Source organism: Aptenodytes patagonicus, chromosome 2 (assembly GCF_965638725.1).
Source record: "Aptenodytes patagonicus chromosome 2, bAptPat1.pri.cur, whole genome shotgun sequence".
NCBI classification, from domain to species: Eukaryota; Metazoa; Chordata; class Aves; order Sphenisciformes; family Spheniscidae; genus Aptenodytes; species Aptenodytes patagonicus.
In genome coordinates, this window is record NC_134950.1 from 120393595 (window position 1) to 120406930 (window position 13336).

Sequence of the window (13336 nt, forward strand, 5' to 3'; positions counted from 1 at the left end):
AATTAAAGAACGCCACTACACAATCCTAAAAACACAGAAGCCTGTATTTGAAAAAATACAGAAAGCAGAAGAAAAGCACTCGCCATTCCAACAGCAAAAGTGTCATGAGTTATAAACAGAATCGGACAATTATGACGGCTCATATAGAAAAGCTATGTTTAGTCCCTAGAGATGGGGACCTAGCAGAACAACGTTCAGACTCTCTTTTTCCATCCTCCCTTGCCTGGGACATCTGCAGGATTCATACAATCTCAGGCAGTATCAACAGCTCGGGCATTCCCGCCAGAGCAAGTCAGCAAACACGTACTCTGATTCGTTTGATTCCAGCTCGTGTGACTTGCTGACAGTCATACAGCTCAATTCTCTCCAAGTTGTGGCAGTTCTCCAGGTGTTCCAGAGTCACGTCAGTGATGAGAAGACAGTTATCAAGCTCCAGGACCTGCAGCCTCTCGTGACCACACGTACTGTTGCTCAGATGAAGAATCCCATCATCAGTGATCAATTCACAGTGAGATAAGCTCTAAAACGGAGAGGCAAACAGTTAACGACATCACTCAGTCCTAAGTTACTCTATCCTCTAAAACTCAGAAGTCCTCTTCAACCTCCTTTGTTCTAGTGGTTAAACAGTTACAAAGAGCGTACAGCTGAAATCCAGAAGAATAACAAAAGAAACAGCTCTGCTTAACAAAAGGGCTGTACTTTATTTTTAACTTTGCTTCAAAACAAGTAGAGTCCCAAAACAAGCATCGCCGGCAAACTCCTCAGGCCCCTTTGCTCTCTATGAACATGGAAATTCTGTGCCAATTGTCACGCACCTCCATTACCAATGGGTGCAAACAACACGTGCCGCGCCAGAAACAGGAGACAACTTTAAAGGACGATCAAGAACATATAGGAACAGATGAGGATCTACTGACAGGAGTTACTGTTTCACAGCTACCACGTTTTCATACATACCGCCAGGACCAAGCCTGTGCAAGTCCACACAGATAAAGAACGATCAGACTGGACTTGATCTGCCAAATGATGATTTCAGGAAAACCGTGAGCGCTCAGCATCCCAGGCTGTACATACAAGGAGTAATAAACATCTTGTACAGCTGCAGGAGCAGGTCTTTTCTGCAACAGTCAGCATAACAAACTAAAAAATTCTGCTTCTCTTCAGCATATTTTTTTACTCCCTTGAATTTCAAGAGCATGGAAGAAGTTGCAGCATCTCAGGCAGAGGCACCACATAAAGCAGTTTCCTGGTTCCGTTAGGGAATTCATGACTTCCAGAGAAGCAATGATGATGACGACAACAGGAAACAGACTTTCCTTGGAGGGGGCTTAAAAACCACTGTTTGTCACCAGTGAAATGAATGCTCTCAAGTCTTCTGCACTAGAAATGTGCAGGATCTATGAACTCTTACTACTCTCGCCCTGGGCTCTGAGCGAGCTCCCTGCTTTCTGCTCAGCCCTGTGTCTTGCCTGTTCTTGTATCTAAGTCTAATGGTGACTGGTTCTGAAGTAGCATTTCCTTGCCACAAGTATTTTTCAGACAGCAACTGATGAAGAAACACTTGCAGCAATCCAAAAGCCCTTTTTAACGCTGCACAAGCAAACAGTAGTGCTCAAAAGTACCTCCTGCCAATCATCTGAATCAAACAAGTAATCCTTCCCTTCTCTGGGTACAACACATCTATCTCCTTTTACTTCAGCCTGACAAGGAAGCTTGAGGACTACCAACCATGGCTTACCCTCATTTTACCTCAGCTAGAGTCACGAGCATTTCTTGCCTGCTACCAGACACACAAGGTCTGTCCTGCCCTTTAGAGCAACTTGCCCCCCAACTTTTTTTCACCTTTGCTGAACAGGATGAACAAGTAACCAGAGAAGAGGCTGGGAGACAGGTCTGCAACTCCCCTCGGGTTTGATGAGGAGCCACCCCGGCAGCTTCCCTTCAGCTCCAGCTGGTCCAACTTTACTCACTCACCGAGTGTGAGCAGCTGGCAGTGACTCCAAGCAACACCACAACTGGGGCACACGGCCTCCAAAAGGCAACAGAAATGAAGCGCTTGCCCCTATCAACAGCGTTTTATCTTATGACAGTTTACATTCTGCAAGTCTATCAACTCTTCAAATATTTAAGCTCCCTCCTATACCTACTTTCTTTATGTACGTGTTCTGAGCATTTGATTTGGCTCACAGCCTGGAAACCATCAGCAGCTGCAGGGTTAAAGAACATTTATAATAGACCTGCTGTTTCAAGGAAGGACAGGAGGTTATGTGAAGCTGTCGGCTACAGCAGCAGTCTGCTGGCTAATTAAGAGTTTTCTGTCCCAGGAAGTAAGCAGCTTATAAAATCAGCTTTCCTGAGACACTGTATTTGGTGCTGAAAGGACAATACAGGATGTACAGCTGAGTTCACAGAACTTTGTAAAACAAATATGCCAAATGATACATACTTTGTATTAAATGACATGATTTTTCTGACTTCATAATCCTGTTAGAACATGTTAATAATGTGGAATTTTACGAAGACAATTGCTTGAAATCTTTAGAAAAGAGAGAGATGGTCAAATTTGTTTTTTTGTTAATACACACTAAATGCTGTGTATAGATCAAATATGGCATGATATACTGTGACGGTAAGAAACAGTATGACCAACTTCACTGAAGAATTCAATTATTTTCTCATCTCCAGGAATATCATGAGTATTTCACAGTTTCCTCTAATAATTTGAATGTACAATTATTAAAACACTTTCACCAGAAATTACTTCTTAAGTCCAGTAAGTAATAAAGCGTTTGAGTGCTCTGATACTGATGAAGATGTAACAGTTATAATTGGTCTAACAGTGCTTTTGCTTATTTCCACCATCTGCTGAGTCTCCAAACACCAAGAAACAAATTCAAAGTTGATTTCTGCAACTCCAAAATATTGGCTTAAACTGCAAATATACCTAAACATATGGTAAAGCACAGCTACACAAGAGTTCACAAAACCATCAACAGTACGTGATTTCACATTTGAAGTATCAAGATGAGTTCACGTAGGGTATTCGGCACCTGCTAGTCTGTTTCTTCTTTCCTTGTAATTCTCAGCCATCACTGTTCACTCACAGTCTTTGAGTATGTATCCTTCCCACACACAGGATATACACATCAACAAAAAAGATATATTTTTCTGGTTCCCTTAGAAAAGGTATGTTATTTTACCAATACCACACTTCCCCGTCCATGGGCTAACACACAGAGGCCAGCAAACAGGAGCAGGTTGAGAAAAATACTTGAAAGTTAGCAGGTTTTATGATATCTCTGGTGACGCACTGGTGGAACTGGTATAAAAGATCTCTTGCAAGTACTGGTTACGGTTGGGGTTACAATACGAAAACACATCTGTCTTAAAAGAACAGAAAGTGTCCCATATAAATGGCTCTACATCTCCTGACAACTCTTGTTTGGCTTAACATTAAGAATTATGGTACAGAAATGAGGTTGGACAATTAACAAGCAAAAATAAAAAACAATAACAATAAAAAAAATAGTGAAGAAGCTCCTTTTTAAAAGCCGTCTCTCCTCATGTTGCTACCTTAGTAACACTGAGTAAATAACACTAACCAATCATAAGACAATTTAATTAATGAAGCAGCAAACCTTCCTTTAATCCCATCTAAGAACAGATTATAAAGATACTTGTTCTCTCAGGTACATTTGAAGTAGTATGTAACAAATCTACACTTATGGTACAATTGGCTCTAAAGACAGGAGCCTCTATTGTAATGACGATCTAGTAATTTTGGAGTACCTTGACTGAAGAACAGCCAAATTTATGTCGCCTGAAATGGTTTCTGATGTTCTGAAAGATCTAAGCAACCATTCCCTAAAAACCAGTTCTTTGAAATACAGTCAGCAGGGTACCCCACTGAAGGCACCTCAATCCTCTCCAATTACGTTCAAAAGTCTAGGTCAAAAAAATTTCCATAATTTACTATGTAAATGTAGTCCTTGGGAAAAACTGCTTGCATGCAAAACTGATTACAGAGTGATTACATTTATCTTCACTGGGTGGTTTTATTTATTCAGTATTTGACTTAGAACATTCTTCTCCCTAAGATAACCATTAGTGAACACTTAAGAGTATCTATAAAGGTCTGAGTACTGTTAGTTTCCGATGGAAAGTTTTATTTTAACTAAGTAATCAAATATGAAGGATGTTAACCATAAAAAATAAGCTTTCTGGTTATTACTCACTGATTTGGTAATATTTTTTATCACAATGCATGTAAATATTTTAGGAGTAACCTGCTTCTTTTAGAACACTTATGAAACTTGCATATATTTTGCACAGTGTCATACTACCTCAGGAACTTTTTCCAGACCCAGAGTAAACAGCTTGTTTTTACATTGAAGGAGTTGTGCACATGTGCGGTTTTGGAGGTATGTATTAAAGTTCACAAATAAAAAGTTAAACTTACCAATGCTTGTAGCTTAGGACAGTGTATAGAAAGTTGTATCAATGTGCTGTCAGTTATCTAGAAATAAAAGAAACCAAACAACCGTAAGCAACAGACAGCAGGAGGGCCAACCCTCGGATAGGATCTCTCTCTACCAGATGAAGGTTCTGTTATTTCTGGAAAACACCCAATCACCTGTTGCTCTTCAAATATTTCCCCGTATAGAATTTCCCAATAGTTATTTTTATTTACTATCATAAACACAGCACTATTAATAAAAAACAAAGCACATTTAACTGAAAGTGCTAATGTTCTTATCGGCACTGCATTCTTACACTGGACATTCAATATTCCTTTTCATATTAAATCTCACCAAAACACATTCTTCCAAGTCCATCTTCTCCAGCTCGTGGCAATTCTAAAATAAACAAAAATCAAACAGATAAACAAAAGACAAAATAAAACAACATATAGACATAAAATCATGCACAGGGCTAGTAATATGGGAAAGCACAGCTTCCAAGGGGAAATTGTGAGCTAAATCCCTTCAAGTATTTGATCACCAAAGGACAAAAAATAGTAACAAAACAAAACAAAACAAAAAAAAAATCCACAAGCAACACACCTCCTCCCCAAACCTCTACATTTTCAGCCTCTCTCTTACGTAGTGAAGTTTCTCCTCCGTGCCCTGTAAGGTTTGGAACAGTATGTATAGGATCAGTACTCACTCACCCCTGCTTCCCGTCCCCCTCTTGGGGTCGATTTCAATTCAAACCTATGGTATTTACAGCCTCTGCACTAAAGCCAACTAATCTGCATACAGATGAATCCAACTAATCTGAAACACACTTAAGCCTGTGAAACATCTCTCTTCACCATCATACTTTAGAAAGAAGCCTTAAAAACAATTTGCTTTGCTAATGAATGCTGAAAATATTAAAATAGGGTCCACTTTAAGGCTGGGAGAAACCTGCACTTCACATTTATACAAGCAATTTTCCCAGTATTCTGAGAGATCCCTAGCAAGCTTTTAGAAGTGCTTTCAATGACTGATCATGACTAATTTCAAGAAAATGATGTAACCTTGTGACTTCGCAGCAGATCACATGGTGCCACGGGCTCAGCCCAAACCCCAAACCCTGTTATTTACAGGCATATGAAAAAATGGTTTAACTTGCAGCTCCCAGAAGCAGGCTTGAGGTGACTACCGAAAGCCCAAGGCTGTAGTCCTGAATGATTAGAAAAATCACTCGGTTTAACCACTGTGGCTAGAAAAAACTTTCATTCACACTAAATATCAGTAGTGTAAATGAACCCTGTTTACAGAGTATTATTTTTGTGTTCAGATTTCCTAAACCAGCAAGCATACAAGCCTAACTTGAAGCATTTTATACAATCTATATGCTTACTTCACATACTTACAGCATGAATCAGGGCACAAGTGCTTATAGTTTATAATGTACAGTGCAAGTATTTTTGTAACTTAAAGGTATGCTCAGAATAATCTATTACATGGTGATTTTTGGGGGTGTAAATATCACAAGGGTATGTGTCATCTTTATAGGGGAAATTTGGCTAGAATACATAACACAAGTTTAGAATTATGTTAAGCATAATAAATCCAGTTGAAACATACTAAAAAAAGGGGGGGGGGGGAAGTGAAAAATGCAATGATAGATGGCAAAATAGATCAAGTGGCAGCTCTAAGTATAATCCAGAAATAAAATCACTTTTTAGTCCCCTCCTCCACTGGGTTCTTCCTACTTTATTTTTCTTCTTCTCATATTCCTTCCCAGCAGGACTACATCAATTCACGGCTGCTCAGCAGCAATGAAAACAAGGCAAGCTCCAACCTTCTGAAACGACCCTTACCCGTGCTAGAAGGGTAAAACCAGCATCTGTAAGATGTGAACACCTTGCAGCTTCCAAAATCCTGGAAAAGTTTTAGATGTTAAAGAAAACGTTAACGTAGAGAAAAGCAAATGCATTTGAGATACAAATTTGTCTTCTGCAACTTAAAGCTCTCAATAGCAAACGTACATATAAGCCTATTTTTCACAGTAATTTGCAATTAAAAAGCACTAAGCAGACTTTTGATCCAGCTTATCAGAAGACTCTAATAGTCACAGAACACATTAAGTTCAATCCTCAAATCTTCTCAACACTTAGTGGAAAAAAATTATACATAATTATAGGCCCTTTGACCTTTTTTCAGTGAGACAGCACAATGCTCAAGTTTTCTCATGTGTTATCTAAGGAAAGAGATGGGAGAATAAACCCTGAGTTAAGGAAAATGCAGATGAAGCCCGCATCTAAAACCTGTTATCTAAACACAGGATGCTGGGAAGCCACAAAACTGAGAAACTGCTTACTAGAAATGCACTCAGAGCCTCTGCATGAAGCACAGTGAAGCAAGTTACTGAAAAGCAAGGAGCTTAAATTCTCTAAGCCCGCAGTAAAGACAATAAACTACACCAACACAACCTTAAAGAAAATAACACAGTGTTTTGGAAAGATAAACCTAACACTCTTGAGAGGTACTGGGAAGCAGTACTGACAAAAAAAGGTCAACTGCCCCAAACAGCACCACTAGTACATAGAACAGGCCTCCATCCCGTAACTGCTTTTTTGTCATCGTTTTCTTTTTCTTCTTTTTCAATGAACACTTTTTACTTTGCAGGTGGAGTAAGTATCAAGATGAATAAGGGGAAATCACAGCACTGTGCAATGAGAAGCACAAAGTGCCACTTACCCACTCACCACTTACCCACTCACCACAGCAAACACTACTTCTATACTGGGGTCGGTGGGGGAGGAGGCAGGGCAAGATGGACAAAAGAACCTCTTGCTGTGGTACACACTTAGAGGCATCTAGATCCTTCCACTGGTTTAGGAGGTCATTAGAAAGCACCCTCTCAATGGATAAAGTGCAAAGGGAAATGCCATGCTGCGTGCACAAGAAAAATACAACCCCACCAGAGTAGGGGATGTGGGGCTCTGACTGTAACTTTGCTGGATCAACCTTTTCCAAGCCAAAAGCAAGATCGCAGCTGAGTTTAGAGGTAAGCAGCCCCACAGGCTACACCCTTGATAACCACTTCCAGAGTGCTAGTCTTCAACGAGGTTCAGAAGTATGATGGAAACTCAAGAGCAGCCAACAGAGAGGTGGCAAGACAGGTACTGCTTTCCAAATGGACAGTCCGGATTTTCTTTCCGGACTCACATTTGGGAACTTCGTGCCCTTTGTGCCCTTCCATCAAGGGCAGTTAGCAACCTACCATAAAATACTCTCAGCTACTCTGAAAATTACCTAGGATGCTGGATAGGAAAGGGAAAAAAACCACCAGCAACACCAACAAAAAAAATTATTCAGGTCACATGTTACCCTTATGTCATTTACTTGCTTTCAACTCCATCTACACTTGCAACCATTGGATCCCTAACCTCATTACATTTCTGACTTTAAAGGGGGGGGGGGGAATTACATCCGCAGCGTGCAAAAGAGTGAGGATGCTACTTACTGCACATCTGGTTGAAAATAATATGGAAACAGGGGAGTAAGAAACCAGAAGGAAGCTCTAGCTTTCCTGAAATTGGGTGTGCAGTCAGTCAGAAAAGCAGAATGGGGAGAGTGAGCTATATATACACACACTGCATCAATCAGGTCCCAGTATGAAAAACAGGTGGGAAGGCACTGGTCAGCATGAACATGAGCAAAGTTCTAATTTTTGCTTTGTTTTAGTGATCGTACTTAATTACAGAGGGCTCTTCTTTTTTCCAGATACAGCTGACATTTATTTCCCATCCAGTGATTCGTGACAAAGTACCTAACGTAGGAGCTGATGAGGCAAAATGACATCCCAGAGCAGATTCCCCACTCTTATAAAGCAATGTTCTCTGAGACCGACCTCACAGTTGCATTCACTGTCTACAGATGTCTTTTGGGCACACCTGGAGTGTCTCTGCACACAGCACCTCCCTACTCCTGTTGAATTAGCAGCAGGTGGTCTCAACACTGGTGGGATTAAAAGCAATATGATCCTAATTTTCACAGTCCCACCTAGACAAAGACATCCATGGTTCATGAGTGCTTTTCTCGATAAGCCTCACCAAAACACCTACTAGTATTTTAACACTAAAAAGTGCTAAAAAACAAAAACAGAGAAGGTATCAAGCACTTATATGAGCAGATATAAAAAGGGATGAGGACACAGCTATATCTTGATGTAGGGGGAAAAAAAAACAGCTGAAGGGAGTTGGCCAAGCTTAGGATTTTTTTTCAAGATGTCATTTGTGAGTGGTAACAGCTGCAGAACACAGCAATATCATGGAAAGCAGCAGAGTAGGACATCCAAGACCCTGAAGTGAAGTGAGAGTAGCACAGCACAGAAAATACTCAAAAGCTTCCTAACAGGGCCAGCACATCCAACAGAGGCAGGAGAGTTTTCTTTCATACTCAACACCAAAATATTCAGAAGGTATGAACAAGCGTGGAATTACATTTCCCTTTGATTTCCAACATAACTTTTATCAAGTACTTTCCATACATGATCCCAAAAGTTTAACTGTAACCAGCTGCATCATCTGTCTTTCCACCACGCAATCCTCTACAGTGATCACTGCAAAGGGTCATTTTTGTCCTTATACTGCTCCTCATTAAAGGAGAAGAACGGCAGACGCCTTCCCCCTCGTGGCACAGACAGGGGCTAACAGTTTACCTACCAAAGTCAAAACAATTCCTGCTACAGCTGTACTACCCTTGGAAAGAAGTGCACAACTAATAGCACTTTAGACCTCCTTTTATTTCCAATCTGAGCTGTGAATTGAGAGAATGAGAGAAATGGTGGAAAAAGACCAGTAATAACAGCACAGCTTTCTAAGGAACACAATTAAGTGTGTCAGAAGACTCTTCAGCCCCAAACATGGGCACACGTAAGCTCTTCTAAGTATGAACCGTTACATGAAGGGGACTGTCACTCTGGAATTGTCTTAAGGACAGGTCTTCTACAGTAACAAAAGCTCTTTTTCACTCAACCAGCTAAAGAAACACTGCGTGTCAGCATACTGCACACTGGCATTTGAATGTAGCTCCCCCTAATTTTTACGATCTACTTTCCTCCATTTATCCGTGATTGAAGTATAACAAGTTGCGGCTCCTGCACATCCTGTCATAAATGGCAATTTCGTGTCATCCAAAAATCTTTTTTTTTTCATTTACATTAAAATAAGACCTCACAAGAAGTATTATGTCCCTACAACCAGAGAGCTGCTGCATGACTGAGCTTCATTATGAAAGCTGAAGCTGTCCCCGCTTCTGAGAATACCGACATAACATATGTTAGCACAAATTACATCAATGTAAAAGTTTATATTATTTTTAACTGATGAGCCCCTATTACTCAAAACGTATCCCATAAATATCAGTCCTCGGTGCTTGCAGAGACATTAGCACACTCCATGTCAGAGTTTAAGAATGCCAGGATGTACTGCAGAGCACATTAAAAATACATTTATAATAAAATCTGTAAACATAATAATCAGGTATGATTTAGCTATTTTTTTGCGAGACAAACGACTGCATAGAACCACATCAGAGTACAAACATCACAAGACACAACACAACTACAGATATTTTTACCTTCTAAAAAAATAACAGGCTTTATATCTTCTTTTCTTCTGGCTTGTAGTTAGTACCTAAAATATTTAGCTAGAAGCACAGAATTGAACTGCTAGGTTCAACATGTTTTATTTGTTATATATTAATTCTTGTTTTTTCCAACATACAGTGGACCACATTCATATGCTAACTACAGAGGACCAGCCCTCAAGTTTATATTCAGCTGGTACTTCTAACTTACTGTTTCGATTGCAAAGGTAACACAAACAACACAAAGCTAAATCAAACCTGTGGATATAAGCTGATTATCTTCAGAAGTGAATTTCTTAGATCAGGCCAGTAACAACATGACATACTCATGACACGCTCATGACATACTTACTTCAGCCTTGGACAGTTTAGACCAAGTGCTGTGAGAGAAGCATCTGTAAGGTTGCTACAGCCTGAAACACAGAGCGACTGAAGTCGATGACATCCTCTACAGATTTTTACAATGCCTTCATCTGAAATTTGCTGCAACACAGAAGAAAGTTGAAGTTACTTCGTTATCAAGTAATCAGCTAAGAACAAAAATCAAGTCATATTACTAAACTTAGGGTCACATTGTATATAACCATGGCAACCTGTGGATCTTCAACCAAAAAATACCATCGTGAAACCATGTTCATTGATAACACTGAAGATAATAAACACACACAATTCCTGCTTATCTATGCATTTTTCCACAGATCTCGAGTACTGCTCAAAGGCAGTCAGAAGCACAGAGGGAGAGTTGTTTGTGGTCGTCTTCCTCTTTCACTTTGCTTTTGCTTTATAATTTTCACTTTTTTTTTTTTAATTATAGTTGTCTGTGTGTGAAATAGCTTGCTGCTTGTATGTTTCTAGAGTTCAGGTCTTTCATTCCAGTGACTGTTTAAGTTCAGGAACAGTGCAAAAGAGAGCTTAAAGCTCAACAGCAGGAGCGCTAAGTACCTATTTTGCACTGGAGCAGTAGAACCCAAGGGTAAAACTCCTTCACCTCCAGATAATTTTCAAAGCAAGAGTTACAGGTTAACAGTTACATATAATCCGTTCTTTTCAGAAGACAAATGTAAAAGCCAGGTTTGCCCTACCCTATGCAGTTGTCTCTAGAGCTGAAAGTTTTAACTCAAAAGAGGGTTCTTCATTTCTCAAAATTGTTTTGTACTAGATATTCTGAAAAAAGTAACTCTAAATTTGGAATACGAATCAAAAAGTTTTCTCTCTGAAACAGGAACTATAAGAAACAGGCCCAATGCAGCTGCACCAAAATAGCAACAGGAACTAGGTTATTGGGTGTGTGCAAATATTTTGTTTACAGGTCTTCTATTCTGGAAAAAATATTCTCTCCTCCTCCCACTCCTAACTCCAAGAATTTAATTTTTCTGCTGAATGACTAATCCTTCACGGCGAAACAGGTTTTTTTTATTTGCTGGCCTAACATTACTCTTCCAATGATAACAACGACCTCTACTGTATTTTCAATTCAAAATACACTTTCCTTTTATAAGCCACTCATCTAGGTATGCTAATACTACTATAGCATATTTCTGAGTCTATTACCACAAACATTACCTTTCATAGATGGAAACAGGATGAAAAATAGCAGTAGCTCAGCACAAAGGGAGATCACCTTATGCCCCCTCCCCCAACCCAGCACTTTTTAATATCAGTAGTTTAAATTTGCAAATCGTCTTGTAAAATAAAAATTATTCCAGACGTCGTCTTTTTTTGTGGATCCAGAAGGATATGCATCATTTACAGATAAGATGATGTTTTCTGGAACTGTTTTGCTCCCTTTGAGAGATACTCATGACACTATTATTGGGAAAAGGAACTATTTTGGAGGTAAGGAATACGTAAATTTTATGCTGCTGCTGGAGATGGAGAAAACCTTCAAGTTACATATGAAAATTTTCCATTCTGAAACCGCTTGTGATTTCAATTCCTACATCCCTCTCAGGAAACAAAAGTGCTCAGAAAATGCCTGCAAGTCCCCGGTTTCTACACTCTAAAGATGGTACCCTTCAGATGTGCAGTTTCCAGAGCTAGTATCAGTTCATTCCATAGCTGCTGGAGCTGGCCAGGCATTTTACAAGGCCCATAAAACAGAGCCACCAGAATTAAAGTGTGGATCATAAAAAGCACAAAGAGACCTGCTGTGTAAAAATCAGTGCTAGCCCATAAAGGTCATAAAAAGCCTGGCTGCTTCTGGAAGCACACTTCTAAGCCATAGCAAGCAGGACACATCTCCAGTGAAATAAAGCTTTAAAGCACACATAACTAGGTAGGACACACAGACTATCAACTCAAAAAATTCAAAGGGAAAAATACTTTCACTCATGAGGATTTTTTTGTTGGTACTTCATATCTACGTGACAATAAACATACTGGCCACGGGAAAACTGGTACACTTCTATGCCAATGCCCCTTTAAGCGAGAGAGATCATAACTGATTATCAGCAGACCTCTTGAGAGCCTTCCACAAAAACAATCAGAAAAGGCTGGCCTTGATATATCTCATTAGGCTCAGGTAAAACACAACAGAAGAACAACTTTGGAGGAGGAGGACAGCAAAAGGAAGAGCGAAAGGGGAGGAAATTATGTACTGACATTATTTATTAAAGTGTGGTTCTGACCAAAAAAAGGAACTTCCTTTCATTCCCCTTATCTTTAGGTGCCCAACTTCAGTGGGCACCTAAATTCAGATTGAAAAATCTGAAAACTCTCTTTCGCTAAACATCTGGCTCATGGAAGCTCAAGCTTTGTCTTCATATTGTTCTTAATTTCTGCAATTTTTTAATGTAACTTTTAATAATCCCCAACACTCCAAAATGTTCAACACTTTAAAGAAATCTATTAGGTTCAAAAATTTTCATCCAATCTTAATAAAAAATGATCCCATACCACATTCATTCAGGAATAATATGTAAAACAGATTTGAAAGTTTTAGCCCAAGCAGATTTTATGATACCTTCTAGCAATAAAACTGTAGAAAACTTTCCAAAAGCAAAAAAAATAATCTAACTTCATTATTTAAATTTGCATGACTGAAACACTGAAATTCTTATTTATGTCAATATTTTCTAAGTCTTATTTACAGACAAAGAATGACTTAAATAGATTTAAAAATCTAAAAGGAGATCTTTCCCATTCCTAAAAAGTCACATCAGAAACAACAAAAAAGCAAATATAAAAGAACAGCAAGTCTAATTTTTGTGTACTCTCTACGTAGAATTAAAAGTACATGAATGATTCCCAGT

At 39.3% G+C, this 13336-nt stretch overlaps 1 protein-coding gene across 5 annotated transcripts in view; it reads right to left on the bottom strand.

Moving 5' to 3' along the window:
- FBXL2 (F-box and leucine rich repeat protein 2) overlaps window positions 1-13336 on the bottom strand; it is a 68723-nt gene that overhangs the window by 2651 nt on the left and 52736 nt on the right. For all 5 annotated transcript variants that reach the window (XM_076330974.1, XM_076330978.1, XM_076330975.1 and 2 more), the window contains 5 exons: window positions 10438-10568; window positions 6311-6371; window positions 4812-4856; window positions 4460-4516; window positions 308-520 (listed from right to left, as the gene is read on the bottom strand). In XM_076330974.1, the coding sequence (XP_076187089.1) occupies window positions 308-520; window positions 4460-4516; window positions 4812-4856; window positions 6311-6371; window positions 10438-10568 (507 nt within the window). The remainder of the gene's footprint in view (window positions 1-307; window positions 521-4459; window positions 4517-4811; window positions 4857-6310; window positions 6372-10437; window positions 10569-13336) is intronic.